The sequence below is a fragment of the Lithobates pipiens genome, unplaced genomic scaffold, assembly GCF_037356315.1.
Source record: "Lithobates pipiens isolate NorthernLeopardFrog02 unplaced genomic scaffold, aLitPip1_a1.2 Scaffold_19, whole genome shotgun sequence".
In the NCBI taxonomy this organism is placed as follows: Eukaryota; Metazoa; Chordata; class Amphibia; order Anura; family Ranidae; genus Lithobates; species Lithobates pipiens.
The window spans coordinates 71,620,706-71,644,694 of NW_027507764.1; the positions used below are offsets into that span (position 1 = coordinate 71,620,706).

The 23,989-nt window shown below is 43.7% G+C and overlaps 1 protein-coding gene across 2 annotated transcripts in view; it reads right to left on the reverse strand.

The window, feature by feature from the left end:
• Window positions 1-23,786, reverse strand: part of STEAP1 (STEAP family member 1) — a 50,895-nt gene extending 27,109 nt beyond the window's left edge. Inside the window, exons 1-3 of one of the 2 annotated variants that reach the window (XM_077490886.1) lie at window positions 23,623-23,786; window positions 9,421-9,508; window positions 1,463-1,567 (exon numbers count right to left, since the gene is read on the reverse strand). In XM_077490886.1, coding sequence (XP_077347012.1) covers window positions 1,463-1,567; window positions 9,421-9,447 — 132 coding nt within the window. In that variant the 5' untranslated portion in view covers window positions 9,448-9,508; window positions 23,623-23,786. Of the gene's footprint in view, window positions 1-1,462; window positions 1,568-9,420; window positions 9,509-23,518 lie in introns of both variants that reach the window. The other variant, XM_077490887.1, reaches the window with a different exon arrangement.
• Window positions 23,787-23,989: the final 203 nt, after the last annotated feature.

Below are 23,989 nucleotides of genomic sequence, written 5' to 3' on the forward strand. Positions count from 1 at the left end.
CTATCCTGAGAGGAGAGACAGATCGTGTGTTCCTACTAGCTAGGAACAACGATCTGCCACTCCCATATCCCTACTGTTAGAACACACACTAGGGAACACAGTTAACCCCTTGATCGCCCGATAGTGTTAACCCCTTCCCTGCCAGTGACATTTATACAGTAATCAGTGCATTTTTATAGCACTGATCGCTGTATAGTTGTCAATGGTCCCAAATATGTCTGATCTGTCCGCCATAATGTCACAGTCCCGATAAAATAAATAAATAAATAAATAAATAAAAAAATACATATTGCCTAAACTGAGGAAAAAAACATTTTTTTTGAAAAAAGCAATTTTTTTTCTCTAAGTTTAGGCGGATATGTATTCTTCTACATATTTTGGAAATCGCAATAAGCTTATAATTATTGGTTTGCGTCTACAAAATAGAGGAAAGATTTATGCCATTTTTTTTTTTTTTTTGTGTTTACTAGTAATGGCTAAAGCAGGGTATTTGTTATAGCAAAAAGTACAAAATATTGTGTTTTTTTCCCCAAAAATTTCCCTTTTGTTTATAGCGCAAAAAATAAAAACCGCAGAGATGACAAGGATTTTGACCAGATTGCCGATCTGTCAGAAGGGAAGGTTTTGATTCTGTGCCTGTGGAACATGGATTCATGCCTTTCCCCAGTCAAAGCAATTCCCACACAGTGAGACAGCACAGGCTAGGCACACAGTTAACCCTTTGTTCACCTGTTAACCCCTTTCCCTGCCAGTTTCATTAGTACAGGGTGACAAGGCCTATTTTATTTTTAGCACTGATCACTGTATTAGTGTCACAGGTCCCCAAAAATTGTCAGTAAGGTGTCCGATTTGTCTGCCACAATATCGCAGTCCCGCTATAAGTCACTAATCGCTACCATTACTAGTAAAAAAAATAAAAAATAAAATGTATAATATTAATTATATATCCCCCCATAGTTTCTAGACGCTATAACGTTTGCACAAACTAATCAATATACGCTTAATGGGATTTTTGTTTACCAAAAATATGTAGCAGAATACATATTGATCTAAATTGATGGAGATTAGATTTTACATTTTTATTGGGTACGTTTTAAAGCAGAAAGTAAAAATTTTTTTTTTTTTTTTTTTTTTTTTATAAAAACAACACACCCCACAGAGGTGATCAAATACCACAAAAATAAAGCTCTATTTATGGTAAAAAAAAAAAAAAAGGACATAAATGTTATTTGGGTACAGCGTCGCAAGACCGCACAATTGACAGTTAAAATAAACCAGTGCCATATCACAAAAAAATGTGCTGGTCATGAAGAGGGTTAAATCTTCCGGAGATCAAGTGGTTAAATGTTTGTTCTAGCTGAAGGTCTGCTTGTAAGATCAGTTACAGTAACCCTGAAATGTCTAACAGTACATCATAGAACGGCTTCCAATCATTACAGAGTGGAATATTCTGAAATGTTACCAGTTTTTCGCACTCCATATCCTGTAATTTCTTCTTGGGTGCCCACTGCCAGACATCTCCATTTCTTGGGCTGTTGTAATTTATCTCATCATCGGTTGTTGAGGACTAGAGTGGAAAAAAAAACAAAACCCTGTATTAGATTGTAATTAGATGAAGAAACCACAAAAGGCACATCCCTGTCCACTTCTAGAACTATGAATTGAAATGTTCTTTTCTAGTCTCCCGTGTCATCTATATAAACCTTGTAGCACTGACAGCTTAAATAATCATCCCCCCCCCATTTGATGAGCATGTTATAACAAAATCTTTTTATTAGCTGCACGGGGTAAGTGGCGGTGTTAGAAAAAAAAAAAAAAGTAGTCAAGCTGGAAAGGGGATCATCAAACAGCGCACAAGATTATCAGCGAATTAGTGGAAGTATCGGGTAAATCACATCAAGCTCTTAACAGACCATGATGCAGAAAAATACATGTCCTAACAGCCATGGCACACGAGTATCTGTCTATGCGACATCGCCAGCTAAATGCTTTAATATATTAGAAAGTCTGCAGTCTGACTGAACAGGTTCCTACAGATTCTAGGAACTCTAAAAATGCTTTGGTCTTCATATAAGGACTCTCTGCAGACTAAATGAGACAGCTTTAGGGCTCATGCATGTGAGCTCAACATATGTTCATTTAGGGTGCCGGGGCGCCGCCTCCCCTATCCATGCATCCAACCCCTTTCAGGACACCAGCGCATGGATTCCAATGAAATTGAGTTTTTTTGGAAGCACTGATTAGAGCCGGAGCCTCCAATAGGCTTTAACATAGGGTGGGCTCAGGTCGCAGAGGGTGTGCTCAATATTCGCTGTTGTAACACTGATCCTCCTCCCAGCCAATCAGGAAGTGGTTTTTGACACCAGTCACCCGATTTACTAAAAGGAAAGATGATCCTATTGGATGCCTAGGAAGAGAAGGGAGGAGCTGCATGGCGGTAGATGCCATGATGCAGAGAGGATACAGGAGGTGCTGCCTGCCGCCCATAGGAGCACACAACTCAGTCGCTGCCCATCACCCGTAGAAACCTGCCTGCAACCGATGGAGTGAGTGCCAGAGTGGGGGTGCCACCAACCGACCAACCGGGAGGGTGGTCAGTGTTATAGGGATCAGAAAGCAACAGTATTGTATGCTATGGGCTGATTCACACACTAAAATTGTGGTCTGTAGACATGTGCAATTCATTATAAAATGGAATTTGCATGATTCTGAGATTAGGATGTATACGAATCACAATAGTAACAAATTTCAATGAAATAAATGAAAACAAATTTATTCATATTGATTAATTTCATAATGCCTGAAGCATCCGAAATAACGCAAGGACATAACGAATTATCTGAACTGATTCGGATCTGTTCATTTTTATTCTAGTGAGCATAGTGTGAATATTCTAATAGGATTCGTTTTGTATTGGAGGATGAACTTGGGAGACCACGTGTATAATTTGTAAGTGTGTGGCCCTGTAGTGTCACATTTTGCTGCCTATCACAGGATGCTGCGGAAGTGACGTTGTTGCGTACTGCGCATGCGCGATGCGTTCCAAACACTCGCGCCGTGCGTTCCAACATAGTTTCGGCAATACAGTTCAGCGAAACCATCACATAATGTTACGGAAGTGATGTTACACACAACACAAACACTGGGCCATTCGTTACAACACTAATACTTCCCTTGTTACCTAGTAGGTTTTGCATTGCTGGGACTTGTAGTGCCTATCCTGAGCTACATGCTTCAATGTTCAGTGTCCTCATCCTTATCCCCGAGCTTCAATGTCCATCCTTATCCCCCAGCTTCAATGTTCAGTGTCCATCCTTATCCCCGTGCTTCAATGTTCAGTGTCCTCATCCCTATCCCCCTGCTTCAATGTTCAGTGTCCTCATCCTTATCCCTGAGCTTCAATGTTCAGTGTCCTCATCCCTATCCCCATGCTTCAATGTTCAGTGTCCTCATCCTTATCCCCGAGCTTCAATGTTCAGTGTCCATCCTTATCCCCGTGCTTCAATGTTCAGTGTCCTCATCCCTATCCGCGAGCTTCAATGTTCAGTGTCCTCATCCTTATCCCCGTGCTTCAATGTTCAGTGTCCTCATCCTTATCCCCATGCTTCGATGTTCAGTGTCCTCATCGAAGCAGGGGGATAAGGATGAGGACACTGAACATTGAAGCTTGCGGATAGGGATGAGGACATTGAACATTGAAGCTCGGGGATAAGCATGAGGACACTGAACATTGAAGCTCGGGGATAAGGATGAGGACACTGAACATTGAAGCACAGGGATAAGGATGAGGACACTGAACATTGAAGCTCGGGGATAAGGATGAGGACACTGAACATTGAAGCTTGCGGATAGGGATGAGGACACTGAACATTGAAGCATGGGGATAGGGATGAGGACACTGAACATTGAAGCAGGGGGATAGAGATGAGGACACTGAACATTGAAGCTCGCGGATAGGGATGAGGACACTGAACATTGAAGCACGGGGATAAGGATGGACACTGAACATTGAAGCTGGGGGATAAGGATGGACATTGAAGCTCGGGGATAAGGATGAGGACACTGAACATTGAAGCATGTAGCTCAGGATAGGCACTACAAGTCCCAGCAATGCAAAACCTACTAGGTAACAAGGGAAGCATTAGTGTTGTAACGAACGGCCCAGTGTTTGTGTTGTGTGTAACATCACTTCCGTAACATTATGTGATGGTTTCGCTGAACTGTATTGCCGAAACTATGTTGGAACGCACGGCGCGAGTGTTTGGAACGCATCGCGCATGCGCAGTACGCAACAACGTCACTTCCGCAGCATCCTGTGATAGGCAGCAAACTGTGACACTACACCCCAAACAATGTCATTTGGGAATAAGGAAATCAATTCCCTAACAAAAATAAATAAATAATAATAAAAAAATAAATAAATAAAAAAAAAGGAAGGAGATCCTGTTTTTCTTATAGCAGATTAAACAGCACAGTGCTTGTGCTGTCTAATCGATCCCTGCTGTAAAAACCTGGCTGATCCTGCCAGATTCTGTGGCCCACTCTGTGTGCTGACCACGGTAATCATGGCTGCTGATCCATGATTACCGTGGTCAGTGTATGCGCCTCCGTCATCCTACTCTCCTCACACCCCCCCCCCCCCCTTCCCTGCCTGTCAGCTCCTATGTGTGAGCCTCCCCTCCTGCCGCTATAAGTAGCTGGCAGTAAAGTTAAATGAAGATTCCTGCCAGCCCCTCTGTTTTAGCAAGCCATAACACATAACACGTGACCAGCCAAAAGAGATCTGAGATAAGGTAGTTACACAGGCATCGTTTTACACAAACGTACACTGTGTTATGGCTTGATAAAACAGCAGGACTGGCAGTGAATTTATATTTGACTTAATAGCCACATCATAATGAATGAATATGTATGAATTTGGATTATTTTGTTTTATTTGGATGAGAGCAGCATGGTAGTCTGACTCTTGAAGAACCGATTTTTTTTTCAATTAAATTTTTTTATTATTATAAAAAATGAAATATATCATATGGAAACATTCTGCAATACAGTAAGGTATGAACGTTAAATAAGTATACCGGTAAGTAATCTGTATGTAAAAAATTTTTTTTCTATTTAATAAAGAATAAAAAACATAAAAAGGAAAGTTAAAGAGGATGACGTCTACTTATTGTGATTGGGTTGGATTCACCATAATCTAAATCATAACAAGGAATTAATCCAAAATGTATTTCATTCCATTCATTACTTTCGGATGCATGTGACTCCAGTTGATATTGTCCAATCAGCTCATTCCATTTTTTCTTTCTGGGTTAGACTAGCAGGGATAAATAAGCATAAGTCATCTCCCGAAATAATGAACACATTAAAACAACTATAGTCCGTCTTTCGGAATACCCAAAGAATAACAGAACTTCCCAAAATACGGATTGGAATATATACTCTCCCGAAATAATGAATCGCTCCAAAAACGAATCATACATAAGGATATGTTTAAATTAAATGACTTAACGAATGAAACTGACACAAAACAAATTTTCCTTCGTGCACATCTCAAGTGGTCCCAAACTAAACTGGGTCTGATTCTGACAGTTTTTTCCCACGGTATGCATGTAGACATTTGTGCGAATGTTTACATGCATATCTGGACATGGCCATATGAGTTTGTGCCTAGTGAATTCAGGGTCAGGGCAGAGATATAAACAAAAACAATGTACAGAATCAATGGGACACAGTGGCGGCTGGTGCTCAATTTTTTTTTTGGGGGGGGGGGGGGCAAACAAACCTGGCCCCCTCACTCCCCACCATCGCTCGAGCGATTGCCGGTTGATCACAGTTTACGCACCTGTTGCCACCAGGCCACCCACCAGCCCTGCACTTACCCCATCCAGGTCGCAGCTTTGGCAGCTTCCCCCTGCGTCACCTTCGGAGTCCCGGCAGTCGCTTCTCCTCCTGGCCAATTGGGTCCCAGGACCCACTTCCTGATTGGCTGGGGAGGAGAAACAGGAAGACAATAGCGAATATGAATTCGCTAATGTCACACAAGTAGGTGGGATTGGGGTGCAGTGCTCTGTGCCCCGAGCCCACCCTTTTTGAAGCCAATTAGAACCTCAGGTTCTAATCAAGTGCTTAAAAAAAAAAAAAAAAAAAAAAAAAAAAAAAAAACACCCCATTGAAATCCATGCATCTGGTGTCCTGCATGGAGATTGGGGGGGGGGGGGGGGTCGGGCGCATGGATTGAGGGGCCCCTTATGAGCGGCGGCCACTGGCAGGATCCTCATGGGATGGCACAGAGCTGGGTATCTCTTTCCCCCTTCCCATCTCTTGCAGGCTGCTATTGGCAATCCCAGCGGAGGATTTGCATGGCAACAGAAGGTGGATTGGCTGAATTTGGCGGGCAGTTGCAGCTCACCCTTGCTGCTCCTTTAAAAGCCGCCACTCCCATGCTGCTGCCGCCTGGGAAGGATCGAACCGCAGCTGCCACCTAGGGTTGTCACCTATTCTTCAAGCCAAATACGAGCATTTTAGCAGCGCATGGCATGTTTTTCCTTTTTTCATATACACTATAAGATTATAAAAAAGTCCTGGGACACTTTTGAGTAGTGATGCAGCTCAGTGCGCCACAGTGAACAGTGAGTGTAGCCAAATTGTGGCTCCATCCACACCTAGGAGCTCTAGATCGAGATTCCACTCGCGATTCACTGAAAATCACGGGACACGCTTGTGATCCTGTTACTTTCAATGGCACCCCAATTGTGGTGCAATATTGCCACAATTGTCGCCCAACAAATCGATGCAAAATCCTGCAAACAGAATCGCAGGATGCCTGTCTCCCAAAAGTTTCTATTCCACCTGTGTTCTGGAACGCCTAGGTGTGAATGGAGCCCGCGAGTCTTGCGCACATAATGCAGGGGACAGGAGTGTATAATGCATATTAGAAGTCATGAGTACAAAACAAAAAGAGTGCAGGAGTTTGTAACGCACAGTGTAGGGCTAAGAAGAGTGCAAAATTCCCTCTGCAATACGCTACTCCACTATACCCTTTCAGCAAAAAGCCCCACTCCCTCTCCTGCAAAAAAAAAAGTCCAGCATTATTCTTTATGCTCAACCTGCACCCCCCACCAGAAAAAAATCAATTCTTCCTCTCCCAAAACAACCCCCCGCCCCCCCAAAACAAATCTTTCACAGCACAAGTCCCCCTCTACTATCTCATAAATCCTCAGTCCTAGCACAATCCCCCTTTTTCCTCATTCCAGCACTTATCTTCGCCCTCTCCTAATACAAATCATCTTCTTCCCCTACCACCACAAATTCTCTCCCCCCCCCCCCCCCCCCAATACCCCCAGGGCTGCTGACAGTGGGTAGGGCCCCCCCCCCCCCCCCCCAAGCACGCAGGGGGATGGGAGTGGCCGTACAATTAGAAGTGACAAATTAGGAGAGGGAGTAGCTCCAGGTAGCTGATGGTACAGTAATTTTTCCTTTATTTACATTTTTATAAACAATAAATCTGTATTGTACTCACATGTCAGAGCGGTCGGGATATCAAGTCTGCTGTCAGCATTCCCCTGATTCACACTGCTCTGATCGCTGAATCACTGGAGGAAGCCGGTATAAGGATAGAGAGCCGTAGGGAACTTCATTGACCTGTCAGCCTCTGATAATGGAGGCGTGGTTAAGCCTCAAAAAACGCTCTAATTAGTCAGTTTCCAGGCTATCTGACAGGTCACTGGAGAATGCTGACAGCGGACTTCACAGACTGATACGTCGACCGCTCTAACGTGTGTGAGTGCAATGCAGATTAAAAACAAACATTTAATTAAAACGAACAGTGATTGCACCAGCGGCTACCTGGCGCTTCTCTCTCTCCCAGTTTGTCTGACCAGTGAAGATGCACATCCCTAGTGGCAACCCTACTTCCATCCAGAAATAAAGAGAAAGTATTCCAAAAAAGGAAAACCTATGGTCAGACTTTAAAAAGGCACAAACAATACAAGTATACAAAAATATTAGCATTTATTGAAATATATGTGCAATACAAAAAACAGGGGCATGAAAGAAACAAATAAAAATCATATACACAAAAAGCAATCTATATATGATGTGAGTTCTAATTGACGCATTAGGGCTCACATATATAGACTGCTTTTTGTATATATGATTTTATTTATGTTACTTTCATGTCCCGTTTTTTGTATAACATGTATATTTCAATAAATGCTAATATTTTTGTATACTTCTATTGTTTGTTGTGCCTAAAGTCCGACCATAGGGTTTTCCTTTTTTTGGAATTTCTTTATTTCTTTTTTTATTCCTACTTCCATCCACCCTCCCATCTTATTTTCCCAATGTTGTCCTCGTGCCTATTTGGTGGGGGATTAGTTGTCCAGTTTATCTGGATGGACTTTGTGACTACTTTTGTTTGTTGTTGATAGTTTAGTCAAAGTCAGCCATATATTGGATAACTGAAACTGTTTGGTTTAATTAAGGTTACCCCATAAATAGCACTGTGGTCAAAATAATTCCAATAAAGTGTGTACATTTCATTTACTATGGTGTATTGTGTATTATTTGCTATTTAACTCCTTTGTGCCATCCCATGACCTCGACCTTAATTCACGATTGGCTAAAGGCCAAGGTAATTCCACACCCATGCCGGTGCCTACGCGTTGTAAATGTTTACATGTCACCCTGGTCCCGAAGGAGTCATTCACTAGGCAAAGGAGGTGGCGTCTGTCATTTTGAATGACTGCGAAGGGGCCAAAGTCATTCTGCACCACTGCCTAGTGAATGACTCATTTGAGTCATCAATGGCTGGAGAAGATGTATACTACAAAGTGCACCGTACTGTACACGAGTTGGAATGTCCTGCATAAAGGTCCTATCACAGGAGCGTTCAATTTGTTTCATCAGTTCAGACATGTTTTTTCAAAGAAAAAATAAATAAATCAGTTTACATCAGTTTCTCTGGCTTTTATACATTCATTATCAATGCAAAAAAACGGACCGTTTTCCCGTTTACATCCTTTTTTGCCCATTCCATTTTTTTTAAAAACAGAAGAAAAATAGGGCTTTGACTAGTTTCAAAACATGAATGTTGACAGAAGCGGATGTAAATGGATGAGCATTCATTTTTCCATAGAGATGCATTGATGTCTGTTTTTCATCCGTTACCAGATGGGTGAAAAATGGACAAACGGAAGACCTGTGTGAAAGGGGCCTAACTTCACACGCCCATATAAGACTTTAATTACTCAAATAGGACATTCCTGTATGTAGGGGCCAAGTTCCCATACAAGTATATAGGAATTGAGCAGTCAGGCGTCATCAGCCCAGCACTGTATAGTTACCAGATGGCTGTAGACGATGTAGGAGTCCACAATTATCAGAGGAGGTAGGTACTAACAAACATGTACCACTCACCTGTATACCAGTCTCATTTTCCTCCATGTTCTCCTTGCTCGAGGACTACCTATGAAGACATCCTTCAGGACTGTGCTCAGTGTCGGCACTGTGAATACAGAGAGGTCAGATAAATGAGGACTCTGGTTTCTATGGGAATCTACAGTTCTTTTCCAGCTGGGTTTTGGTGAATGGAATCAGCTTAGTGTAAATAATCCAATAACCAATCCACATTGCGTCCACTTTTTTCTCATGCCAAGACAGCTAAACTACCAGTACAAGCTTCAATCATATCCCAAAACAACAAAAGCTTTGCCCTTCTGTACACCTTGAATACTATACACACATTCCTCTGTGGCCCTCCACTAAACAGTGTGGGGCCCCTATCAGGAATTATGCAGCTCTGGACCTAGAGTTATCAGTGCATCATTGTGGGCATTTGGTGTACAGAATACAGACCTAGGGGTGATACCAAGTCAGCTTAACATTTATTGTTAGGTTAACATGCTTTGTTCTGAACTGGTCTATGTGGAGGTGGCCATCTTGGTGGAGGCAAGGCTTTGCTTCCTCGTGTCAGAGCCTCCAGCAAGGAGAACCTTGAGCAGCACAGCAATGACAGCACCAAAATCTCACTCTAAAATGTTGACTGTAGACATACTTTCAGTCTTATAAACATTGTCTGCTTTCCATCCAGATGATCTCATTCACATCTCCAGGACTCAATGCAAAATGCCACCAGAGAAAACCCCATCCTGCCATGTCACCTTCTTGTTTTACCTTTTTATTTCATATGCTCGGATCTAAATATCTTTACCTTACAACAGGATTTTCCTGAAAAGCTTTCCAAATGTTTCTACAAAACGCAAGAATTGCTGGCAAGTACAGCCTGTATTTGTTCCTTCTTGTAGACTGTCTTCTACAAACACAGATGAAGAAAACCTCCTGGGGCAATCCTTGCACCTGCTATTTGCCACGTTCTGAGGGGTCATTAGGCAGCAGAGCCAATTTCAGGTGACTGATTTCTGCGATAGCCAATCATTGTTGATCCCTCTCCTCCTTAAAATGGTGAAAGGAGAGGATTCGTAGTAGGTTTTGAATGGGAAATGAGTCAATGGATCTGCAGCATGGATCTCTCTTTATTTTAGTTTCTTAAAATCCCTTTCAAAAGCAAGAACACAGTTTTGTCAAATCAACAGGTAGAATGCCGACAAGGGAGAGTGAGAGAGTCAGCAGTGTGGTGATGCTCCTTTATTGTCCAGTCCTCATGTTAAGGGTGGGGTCAAGGTATGTTGTGCAAGTGTAGTAGAAAAAAAAAAAATAGGTCACTGACTTGGCAATGGAGTGTGGTAGGGGGGTCTATGGATTACAAGGCTGAATACAAGTACCAACCCCAGTCAGGTAAGACAGTCGACAGTTTACATACAGTGTATATACTTCCACTTGTGCATTTAGCAATTTCTGTTTTCTGGAGTTCAGATTAAAGTGTAAGTTCACCTTACACATTTCACATTGAAAAAGTGCAAAATTAAAAACAAAAATCTATTTATTATTATAAAAAAAAAAAAAAGTGTATCAGTGCATCCCTAATGATTACAGAGCTGCATTCATTTGTGTCTTTTAGATCTGTCCAGAGTTCAGCTTTTAGTAGAGCGAGTCTGCGGGAAAATAACTTCTTGCTAAAAAAAATAAAAAAAATTGAATAAATGTCATTATCCCTTTAAATGAGAGTACACGGAATGGAGCCAATCTGTCCCATATCCTGCGGTCAGAGCAGCAAACAGCAAACCACTGAATTGCCGAGCGCCCTCCAATGAATGCCACCATTATCCTCCAATAGTAAAAACTATTCTCCTTAGTAAATAAACCCACAGAGGCCGCCCTCTGTGTCGCTCTCTGCAGATTCTGCCAGGTCTGTGTCAATGTCAAAGTCTCTGGGAAACATCTGGACGAGTTTAAGGACAATTGGGTTTATTTTGCAGACCAAGACCTTCGCCATTGGAAGGTAAAAATAGACTAAAAACCATAAAAATTAAATATACAACATCGAGATTCTGATATTTTTACACCAGTTAAAGTGTACCTCTATCAGTATAACAATACAATTGTTCACCGCAACCATCATTTTGTGAGTCCTCCTGCACACGGACTAGAGGCTACAAATATGCCAAGTGTAAATTTTGGGGAGTTTTTCTGCACCCCATTTGAAAATCAAATCTAAAAGCGCAACTTGCTGACCCAAAAAAGCAGAACACGGAGTATTATAATTAAATATTTCTTATTTAACAAAGGAAAAAAAAAAAAAAAAAGAAAAAAAAAGGAAATTGTGACATAGCCAAAAATAAGGGAAAGTTTGGGACTTTCAAATGAGGGGTGTTACCAAAGATTGGTGCAGTGAACATAACCTAAGCGTGAATACATTGATCCATAAACCAAAAAGGTAATGCACATTTTAAGAGCACCTTCGAAGTCCCAAATCTCCTCTTATTTAGGAAATCGTGACATATTACATTGAGGACTACAAAATATGCATTTTAGATCTCACTGTAATAAAGAATATGTAAAAGCCACTATACATTTCTGTTAAAGCTAAACTCCAAAAAAAAAAAAAAAAAAAAAATGAAGCTGCTCTGTACACCATCAAATGTATGTTAAATGTAAGCAGTGCAAGTATATGACTTTTGCATGCCATCAGTCTCTTGTAATCTCTGTACAACAGAGCCCAGAAAGGGAGAGAAAGAAGCAGCACAAGGAACCAGTCAGTTTTGCTGCAGTGCTCACAATATCCCTGCTGATAGGAGGAGAGAGCAGAGTGACAGGGGTGAGTTCTTCAGTCTGCTGTTTCTCCTTTTACTGTCCAGTCACAGGCCGGTGGAGGAACAGAGGCTCCGCAATACATGTCTAGCAGGGATTCAGGAAGCTGCTGCAGTACCGATCACAGCACGCTGCTCCCTGCCGGCGTTGTGTCGAATACTGTCCCCCACCGGATAGTGTCTACCCTGTCCTGCGCTTGTGCAGTATGGACAAGGAGACGCCGAAGGTCTCTGAGTCCAGGTTCAAGCCCCACCATCCAAGTGGACATAGAGTTAGAATAAAAAATTGCAGATTGAAGCGAGGCCATGCCTGAAGCGCGGCGAGCGAAGTGAGCCCACGAGGGGCCCTGTTACTAAGTGCTACTGTATGTCCACTTGCATGGTGGGGCTTGAACCTGGACTCAGGGTAGAAGGTACTAGCAAGTGCGCAGGCACCGTTCATCTTCAGAAAATTTCAGAGTCTCCTTGTCCTCCGTACTGCGCAAGCGCTGCGCCTGCACAGTACGGGGCGGACACTATCTGATGGGGGGGGGGGGACAGTTTTTGCCAGAACACCGGCCCCTCCTTCCCCCTCATCCACCCCAGGTGCTTTTACTGTACATTACATCACCTGGGACGGACGACAAGAGAGGAGGGGCCGGCAGGGAGCAGCACGCTGTGAACGGTATTACAGGCATTGGGTGAGGCGCTGTTTTTTTTTTTTGGAGTAACATAGTCGCCATCTCAAGGGCGGGAGCTGGTGGCGCAGCAGCCAGTACAGGTGTAGGGGGCTGGGGGCCGGGCTCCAACAGGACTGCAAGAGGCCCTGTGTACCTCACAGTCCCCCCCCGCATGGTCTCCTCCTGTGCCCTCCACCACCCACAGTGCCCCCCCTGTGCCCTCCACAACCCACAGTGCCCCCCCCCTGGTGGAGGGCACGGGGGGAGGGAGGGAGACACACTGGGTGGGTGTTACAGGGGGTCGATATCATCCGTAAAGAAAACCTGGGCTTCTTTGTACCTGTAAAACATGCTTTGATTGCTGTGCCACAAGCTGGAGTCTCAGGGATACATATAAACTTCAACACAATCATTTTAGAAGACTACTTCCAATATATCTGGTTTTGTATACACTGAAAATAGACAGAGCTTAAAATAGAGGATTATGAAGGACACGAGGAACCCTGGGATGGGGCCAAAGAATAAGTGCTGCAGTACGTGTATTAGCCAATGATGGTCAGGGTCAAGTTGCGCCTAACAGTGGGAGTGGCTTAAAGGAGGGATGATTGAACAGAAGCTGAGCCTTGTTGCTGTATATAGAGCAGCTTTGCTTCAACAAACGAACATCAGAAGGAAATCTTCTCAAATGTCAGAAATATAAAAACATAACTCAAGGGCATAGTCACTTTAGTGGCTGTAGGGGGGTGGTAAAACCGTGGTTCAACCACAGGGTTTTTACCACCTCGCCAAGTGCTCCCTCTTTAGCTGCAGAGGCAGCAGCCAGGGGTGTACATGTGCTGCATCCGCCATGCTTCGCTTCATGGCTGCGGCAGGAGTTATATGCCCTGACGCATTGGTGGGCACTGCTGCCAACTGCAACCCATTAAAGTAAATGGAGATGCTCTGCAGGGCACTACTTTTTCTAATTGTACCACACCAAACCACATTAGTACTGAGGTACCATGTGGTTTGGTGGCCACAAACATGCTGTCATTAACAATTAATGGTATCCATGTGCGTTTTACAAGGGTAGAAAGGTTTGATGCACACAGAACGCACCTTTCTTGCTGGGTTCCAATGTGAACCAACCTTTAGGGAAAGGAGGGAAGGATCAATATGGAAGAATGAAAAAACGAAGGTAGGATCACTATGGTACATGGAATAAAGGAAGTAGCACTATGGTACATAGAAAGCAGGAAAGAAGGATCACTATGGTATATGGAAGGCAGAAAGCATCACTGGCACGTGGAAGACGGGAAGGATCCCTATGCTACCTGGAAGAAAAATATATGGTGGGGAGCTGTGAGCTGCGCACATTTTCTTTAACCACTTCAGCCCCGGAATATTTTCCCCCTGAATTACCAGGCCATTTTTTGCGATACGGCACTGCGTCGCCTTTACTGACAATTGCGGTCGTGCAACGCTATACCCAAACAAAATTGATGTCCTTTTTTCCCCACAAATAGAGATTAAAAAAAAAAAAAAAATTTGCGCTAACAAATAAAGACTGACAATTTTGAGAAAAAAATAATTTTTTATTTTGCTATAATAAATATACCCCAAAAAATAATTTTTTATTTTTTTTATTAAGTCTTCAGTTTAGGCCAGAATGTATTCTACATTTTTTTCTACCAAAAATAACACCCCGCATTAAGAGTATATTAATTGGTTTGTGCAAAAGTTATAGCGTCTACAAAATAAGGGATTGATTTATGGCATTTTTATTTTGTTTTGTTTTGTTTTTTACTAGGAACGACGGTAATCAGCGTTTATTTTTTTTTAATCAGGACTGCGACATTGGGGACAGAATGGACACTTTTGGGACCAGTGACATTTATACAGTGATCAGTGCTATAAAAATGCACTGATTACTGTGTAAATGACACTCGCAGGGAAGGGGTTAACACTAGTGGTGATCAAGGGGTTAAATGTGTTCCCTGTGAGGAGTTTCTAACTGTGGGGGGAGGGGACTGACTAGGAGTACAGAGAGATCGCTGTTCCTCATCTCAAGGAACAGACGATCACTCTGTACTTCCCTATCAGTACAGGGATCTCATTGTTTACATTGACAGATCCCCGTTCTGGCTCTCTGTGGAGCGATCGTGGATGGCCGGCGGACATTGTGGCCAATGGCCACGTGAATCAGCACCCCCGCCGTGCACGCCTGCTATAGCCGTTAAAGTGACCAACGTACAGCTATGGTGGTGATTTACATGAACGAACTGACCTGCCGCAGTATAATGATCGAGGTCTGCGGTCTGTTAGCTTCAGTGGAGGGCAGATGAGACATCAGGGGTCCAATAGGCCCCTGTTGTCTCATTAAAGAGAACCAGTCACTATAAACAGTCAGTCACCTATGGGGCCATCGATCCCATATGTGACAGCAATAAAGTTTAAAGCGACGTTCTACCCAAAAATGGAACTTCTACTTTAAGTGACCCCCTGACATGCCACATTTGGTAAGTTTTTTTTTTGGGGGGGGGGAGCGGATCCCTTTTTAGAGGCATCCAGTGACCCACTGTCTCCTAGAGCTCCATGGCGCCGGAAGGAAGTTCACCTCACCCCCCTCCATGCAATCTTCTGGGACACGTCACAGGTCCCAGAAGATTGCACAGCCAATTACAGCACGCAGCATATTCTTTAAAAGGATAAGTTCACTTTTCATAACATGTTACACCCATATTTAGGGTGTAACATTTTATGAATGCAGTGACCTCCCCGATCCCCGCTGCGACAGAAGACCAGGGATCTTCTGTCTGATGCCACAATCCAGGCAGAGCTCATTCAGCGTGTCCTGTGAATGGAGAGTAGCGACTCTGGCAGACTTTGCGGCTGTCAGCTTGTAGTTTTTAATGAACTACCATGGCGCTGTGGTAGTTTATGGAGTCTTCCTATCAGAATGTCTCGGCTTGCTTGTACAAGGTATGAGCAAGCCCATACACTGACGGGTCTGCAGTGATCTGCTGATCGCTAGTGCAATGCTTTCCAGGCTCCTGCAACAAAAAATAATCAATGCACATTTTTTTACCTGCAAAAAAGTGCATTTTTTTTTTTAACGTGGAGTCTAGGGTGTGCAAGGAACAAGCGGTTATACGCATCTCCTCGTTCCTACGGACTCCCTCCATCTTGCAGCAGGGTCCCTGCATTTTTTTTATCTAGTTACTATGATTGAAGAAGCAAGGTCATTTTATTGCTAGCATGCTGGTTACACCAGTTTGTTGAACTAAAAGGTCCATTGTGAGACAGAATACTGATGTCAGCTAGACTGACCAGGCTGGAAACTGCACCGACCAGTTCAGGACGCAATCAGTCACTGGCACATGGCAGACATACCACCCACTGTCACAGCGTCTGCGTCTAAACATCAACAAATGAGAATACTGAAGCACTGCACCACTTCTATAAAGGTCCAGATACAACTTTATTCCTAGAAAGGTCCGGAGGTCAACCCAAAGAGTAGCCAATGCATTTTGGGGGTCCAAAAATGACCCCCCCCCCCCCCATCATCAGGGCTTGAGATTGAAAATCTAAATGGACTAGAAATGAACTGGAGCTTTTAATGATGTTTCTTCATGTACAGGTCTGGTTTTTGTGTAACAAACAGCACATCAAAGGTCCACCAAAGGTAGCCTAGAATACAATACCATATGTGATTCTTCCTTCTGGCATTAACACCGGCTCGCCAGTCTTCGCCTGCCCAGATTTATGTTGCCAGGGAGCCCTCCATCACATACCTGGTAACAGAGCCTAATATGCAAAGGTAGGCCTCCTCTTATACATCTGACTCAGGGCCAATGATGGTGTAGGCAGGAGGCGCAGGAGTACAGAGTGGCACGAGTACCTGCAAGTCTTGCTAGCAGCAGGACAGGTGTCCATGCTGGGCAGCTGAAGTAGTCAGAAGGCTCCAGTAGGCAAGTGAGCTGGTAGGCAGACTGTGGCAGGCTGGCACGCCTGACAGCAGGCAGCTGAGATAGTTGCTGGTAGCAGATAGTAGGTCAGCCAGAACAGGGTGGTAGGTGGGTACCGATGACAGCAGACAGGGTAGTAGGATCAGGCAGGCCAGATAATATACAGGCAGGATGGATCAGGTACAGGGCATAGGCAGGACCGTGGTCAGGAAACAAGCCAGTTCAGGAACAGATCAGAGAAGCAGGAGCCAAAAGAGCTGACAAAAGCGGAGGTCAGGGGGACAAACCAAGGTCTGTGCAGGCGGAGTTCAGAGCATGGTCAAGACAAGCTGGGTCAACAGCTGGAATCAGGATACATAATCACAGGAACACAGGAGACTGAAGACAAAGCAGCACTGATCCCAAGCACTGGCCCAATTTAAATAGCCCATAGCACCAACATCTGTTACAAGTGCATGTAAGTACTGGCGCACACAAGTGTGCCCATTTGTATTAGCAAGTGCACAGAAGTTCGTCCAGAGGAGCCATCTTGTCTATTGGCATGCCCTTTCTTACACCTTCACTGGTGCCTTTACTTACATTCACATCTTCTGTTTGCTGCCCTAATCCCTGCTGTAACCCCCTATGACAATATCCTTCTAGGGTAGGCTCATCCTTCTTTCGTTTGACAGAACGTAGGCTGGGTTCACACATGTCCAGCTGCAGTTTGCAGTCGAGTCCAGTGCAGTTTTGTTCACCGGTTCAGGTGCGAACATTTACTTGAATTCGCACCTAAACCGGACTCAAAATCGCACTGGACCCTTTTCGCCCCGGACATGTATGAACCGGCTCTATTGAGAGCTGGTCCATTCCACATGTTATGTGAATCAGATGCAGTTGAAAACGCATCCAATTCGCATATATGTGAACTGCGCCTTAGGCCTGTTTTTGACAGCTCAGACACAGAGCACTGCATTATAGGTGGTATTGTAAAGTGCAGTGCTGGATTAATAAGCGGGAAAAGGGGCAAGTGCCCTGAACCCCCTGCCAGAAGTTGAAGAAACCGATCAGTATGATGATCAATTTGCAGCCTTTACCAAGCTCCATGTCTTTTCTACTTCATGATGAAGGACTCGCTGACACATTTCCAATTGGTAATGTAGCTCTTAGAATATATTTGAGCATGATGGTCTCTGGTGGTTCAGGAGAGAGATCATTCAACAAACTGGCACTGAGAAAGAATCATCTGGGGAACCCCAATGACCTATGGAAGACTAAGTGCTTTGTGCCTACAGGATGTAGAGAGCAGTGTTCTACAGGTGATATGGTCTGAGGAGTTTATTAAAGATTTTTAGATGCCGAGTGTAGAAAGAAAGAACTTGTGTAAATGTTGTCTTTGATAAGATTAATGAGGAACTGCAGTCTGCTCACATAATTTGCAATAAAAACATCTTTGCCATTCTGAAATATATACACACACACACACACACACACACACACACACACTGATTCTGTACTTGCTAAATATGCTGAAGAAATCTTCCTCCACTGAATCTGACTGCAACCATTTTAACTGTGGGCAGCTGAAGCTGCGGCCTGTTCACTTCCCAGCTCTTATTGGCCCTCTTATGATTCACCCCCCCACCCCCCTCCCTTCCAGGCAAACTGACAAGAGTGAGAGAGATGTGCATGATGTCATAAGCCTATGCTAATGACAAGAAACAGGAAGTGGGCTGTATAAGGTATTTATTGGCAGAAAAAAAAAAAAAAAAAAAAAGAAGTTTTACTATCCAAAGTTAAAACAACAAGGGCAGAAGATTTAATAGATGGAAAGATGAAGAAAAAAAAAAAAAAAGAGAAAAGACTGAAGGTCTGCTTTAAAGCGAGAGTCCGCCGGGAGTTCCGCCGTTTTTTGTTTTTTTTGAAAAGCCAGCAGCTACAAATACTGCAGCTGCTGACTTTTAAAATAAGGACACTTACCCGCCCAGCATGCCCGCAATGTCGGCACCCGAAGCCGATCTCTCGATCATCTCTCGGGTCCTGCCGCCGCCATCTTGGGTATGGGAATCAGGAAGTGGAGCCTTTCGGCTTCATTTCCCGGTTCCCTACTGCGCATGCGCGAGGCGCGCTGCGCAATAAGGATGGTCCCCGCTGTCTCTGGGATCTGTGTGTTTCCCATCAGGCAGCGGGGGACTTTCGGAAAGGGGCGTAGATTCTGCGGAAAGGGGCGTTCCTTTCTGCAGAATCTACGCCGGAAGTGGGTGCAGATACCTGTACTGTACAGGTATCTGCACCCCCCTCCCCCCTGAAAGGTGCCAATTGTGGCGCCGGAGGGGGGGGGGGAGGGTTACAATGAGCGGAAGGTCCACTTTAGGGTGGACCTCCGCTTTAACTTAAAACTTTTGCACTGAAAGTATCAGATTACGGTACACCAAATTGTCCATTGGCAACGGTTTAAAAGCCTTTATTATATGGCTTGACTCATTCTACTTCTGTTGATGCAAAAATGCAGGAACAGTTACAACTTGCTTATTCAATGGTATTGACTCCTTTCTACACTTGCAGTGATTTACCACACTCAGGCTCAACTCTGCTGGAGGGATGTCACCTTATTATACTGTACGTATGGCAGCACAGTGGTTTAGTGGGTAGCACTCTCACCTACCAGTAAAAAGGGTTGTTGTTTCGAATCCCAACCATGACACTACCTGCCTGGAGTTTGCATGTTCTCCCTGTGCCTGCGTGGGTTTCCTCCGGGTACTCCGATTTCCTCCCACACTTCAAAGACATGCAGGTAGGTTAATTGGCTTCTGTCCAAAATCGGCCCTAGTATATGAATGGGGACCTTGGATTGTGGGCTCCTTGAGGGTAGGGACCGATGCGAGTGTGCATGTACTGGAATAGGGACAATTGTAGACACTCAGGTTGAACTGGATGGACTGGTGTCTTTATTCAACCTTACTAACTATGTATACTATTTAGGGTGAAAATCCAAGAAGATTCATGCCTACATATGGTGGGAATGTCCCAACATTTATCCCTACTGAGCCGATATTGGATTTAAATATACCGATTCCCATGACTTTTTTTTGTCTCCATGTCACCCCAATTTTCCTCTAGTTTCAATGCTTAGAGAAGGAGGACCCCCACTATGCCAACATCCAATAGATAGATGAAAGGATTGAGAACATCTCAAAGAAAAAAGCAAACTTTATAGGCACATCATGAGGCAAAATTTATATATAAAAAAAATTATACTCTATTACAAAAAACAAAAAAAAAAAAACACCCCTTTTATAGACAACACCCTATTGATTGACAAGGTCAACAGATACCCAATAAAGCAAATAAAGTTTGGATCCTAAAGGTGTATCATAAACTCATAATATAAATGGATTGTATTAGAATGGTATGACCCAACACCGCCTCCACACTTGCTTGTCAGCACATTTTTCAATTTATTAGCTTCCTCAGGACATACTGGGTAGGTGCTGACAGGCCTTGAACCAGGTATGGGGGAGGGGATGACATCACAGACTACAACTCTAAAGCAATTCTGCCGGGGACCAGGTTCAGACGTTAAAGATAATCAATATACATGTATATTTGACCCCTTCATATAGGGAGGTGGACAGGAAGGAGTGTGCAACCTCCACAAATACCACAATCATAGATGAATCAGGTACGCAGCGATTATATAAACAGCATATAGCGCATGACCAAAAGAAATGTATATAAATTTTGCCTTATAATGTGCCTACAAAGTCCGCTTTTTCTTTAAAAGATGTTCTCAATAGTTTCAATGCTTGTTCTGTCTGGGGAAGCCGACTATAGCAGTCAAAAGGTCATTGAGTCATAAACAGGCCCGAGTCCTGGCGAGTACAAAGAAGGGCAACAAAACTAATAAAGGGTCCGGAGGATATTAGCTATGAGGAAAGGTTGTGAGCACTGAGCTTATTCTCTCTGGAGAAGAGACGCTTGAGAGGGGATACGATTTCAATATACAAATACCATACTGGTGACCCCACAATAGGGATAAAACTTTTTTGCGGAAGGAAATTTAATAAGACACGTGACCACTCACTAAAATAAGAAAAAAGAGGTTTACCCTTAAACTACGTAGAGGTTCTTTACTGTAAGAACGGCAAGGATGTGGAATCCCCTTCCACAGGTGGTGGTCGCATCGGTAGTTTCAAGAAACTATTATCTAAGCACCTGAATGACCGCAACATACAGGGATATACAATGTAATACTGACATATAATCACACTCATGGGTTGGGCTCGATGGACTTGTGGCCTCAACCTCACCTACTATGCAACTGTTTATTTTTCATTTACCCCCTTGTGGTGCACGACCAGGGTCCTAGTTATCCTGTATGCAACTTACCTATTCCTTACAACACTGTCATGTCGCCAGAGGAAGAAATAGGTACATCAGAGACGATATCCTACCATAAGTGTATGATATCTACATGTCTGTAAAATTCCTGAAACCCAAGGCTGCAAGTTGCACGCTTTCTCATTCACAAGAGTTATTTGTTTTGTTTTTATGTATAGTTTGCAATACACACACTTCTACCTCTTCCGACCAAACAAGATGAGTTATGCTGCTTTAATTTAAAGCGGAGTTCCACCCAGAAATGGAAATTCAGTGGATTGGATTCCTCCCCCCGGGGGCACATTTGCCACCTTTCGGGGGGGGGGGGGTTATCAAATCCAGGTATCTTTTCCCACTTGCGGGAAAGATCGCCGCAATGTTGTGCTGCGAACTACGCAATGTAGTCAGCAGCTGCATTATTTGGAACTCCGCTTTAAAATTATTTACCTTCATTGCACTGAATGGTGGACACCTGTATGTAAATTATGGCCCTAAAAATATCGCTGTCACTCTGGCGTGCTCAGCAATACCGGATATGTGCATGTATGCAACAGTGAATGGGTCTTTAAAAACTTTTTTTTTAAATGTATTTTATTAAAACTTTTACCTTTTATTATTATTATTATTTTTTTTTTACCTAACCTTATAGCTATCAAATGAGAGTGTGCATCTGCTAAGATGTTCCTAGGCACCCATGAGGGACAAGTGAGCCCGCGACACGTGGATGGTCAGACAGCACGTTACCATAGCTCCCAACTATCCCTGATTTTGAGGGACTGTCCCTGATTTGGAACAAAGTCCCTCTGTCCCTCTTTCCTCCTCATTTGTCCCTCATGTTGGTTTGATCTATATAGTTGTATATAAAATGCACTATTTATCTTTTGAAAAGCATTTCTCTGTGCTAAACCTTTCATCCAATTTCTAAATTGCTGCATTTGTAAATATCAAAAGCCAATATAGAGGAATAATAGTGGTGGTTTGCCTTTCCATTTTTTCTGAAAAAGGTGAACTTACACTTTAAAGGCTGATTCACACCATGAATTGCAGCAGGAAAATGCTGTTTTTCTGTGCGACTAACATGCGATCCAGATGCAATGCGATTTCAACCCATTAATTTGAATGGGCTGAAATTGCACCAGACCATAGCAAGAGTAGAAAAAAAAAAAAAAAGCACAACAATCGGATCCTATGGTACTACTGTATCATGCAATTCAGTGCAGGTGAACACGCTGCATTTTTGACACGGGGATTTTCAGGTGAAGTTAACATTGACAGCTGCGGTGCATTTTGAGCTTGGTGCTGGAAACATGCATGGAATTCAGGTTTCCCGCACAGCGTTCTGGTGTGAACTGGTCCTAAACACTGTTAGGCTGGGTTCACACATGCTGCGGATGCGGCTCACAGCAGGGAGTCCGGTGCGTCCCTGTTCGCCATTTCAGGTGCGAATCTAGTTCAAATTTTGCCTGAATTCAGACTTGAAAACAGAGCCGAAGATGCACTGGACCCTTTTGCAGGGCGGACTGCGGCTGTCCGGATGTGTGTGAACCTGCTCCATTGAGAGACGGTCGCACTCTCCTGTGACGGGAAATGGATCCGGTGAAATCCACGTCCACTTCGCATAAGCGTGAACTCAGCCCAAGCCTAGGTTCACACTGACAGCGCGATTAAAATGGCAGTCTGACTTCGGGGGCTATTCCAGAGACATCTGTGCAGGTTCCTGCAGAGAAACCTATACAAATCGCACTCCGAAGTCACCAAAAGTAGTACAGAAACTACTTTTTGGGAATCGGTGCGGCGCTGGAAAAAGTCAGCGTCGCACCGATACGGACGGTGCCATTGCCGGCAATAGCTGCCCATTTGGCATGTCAAATCGCATTCCAAATCACTTCAATGTGAAACTAGGCTAAAGGTGATAAGATCACAGAAGTGAATGGAAGTAGTTGCAAAGCGTCAAACACATGTGGAACTCTGCAAGTGGCATTATTTATGTGTTGCTGCCACGAGGGCAACGCTAATCCTGCCGTGTGTACACCTCCATCCGCTCACTATTTTAACAAATGTGAGTGCCATTGATAGATGGTCGGGAAGTGATAAAAACGACCAACCAATCACTTATTTTTAATGCCTGTGTGAACGAGACCTTTACACACACACATATAGTAGGACATACAATGAGTTAATCACAAACGTCTGTAGCTGATCACAGCAGCGTGGCTGAAAATCCTGTTTGTTGACGCACCTTTGGGCTAATTTGGTTGCGAAACAGTTAAAGTTATTTCCTGTAATAAATGGCTGAGGAAGAAAAAAAATAATGTAATTCTCTTATATAAAAGAGTTCCCAAACCTTTATCCCGGGTCTGAGATACTTCTAAGACGATACGCTCGGCGGTGGATACGTTCTCTGTTTCTTTTGCCTGTTAATAGGAGAAAGTAAAGAGTTGTACTCACGGAAGTTTGCCAACAGTCAGTGTGACAGTGTTGTGCTCTGAGCCGGCAGATGTGAATCCTGTTCATTAGTCTGCCTCCAGGAGGACACTCCCTTTAAGTCCTCGCACTCCCCTTCCCAAACACAGCGTGACCCAGTCTGCACTACAACACCCAGCGTCACACCACGTCACAAAGGACACATCACCTCCCACCCATTTTATAACCTCCGACGGGTCACGAGATTTTAATCCCAAACTGCTGACTGATTTATTCTTATTGCAAGCGAATCATAACTACGAAACATGGGGTCTCCTAGCAAAAATGTTCATAGGACCCTCCCCAGGATAACTTTACAGCAGCTGACAGTGCCAGCCTTAAGAATATGTGT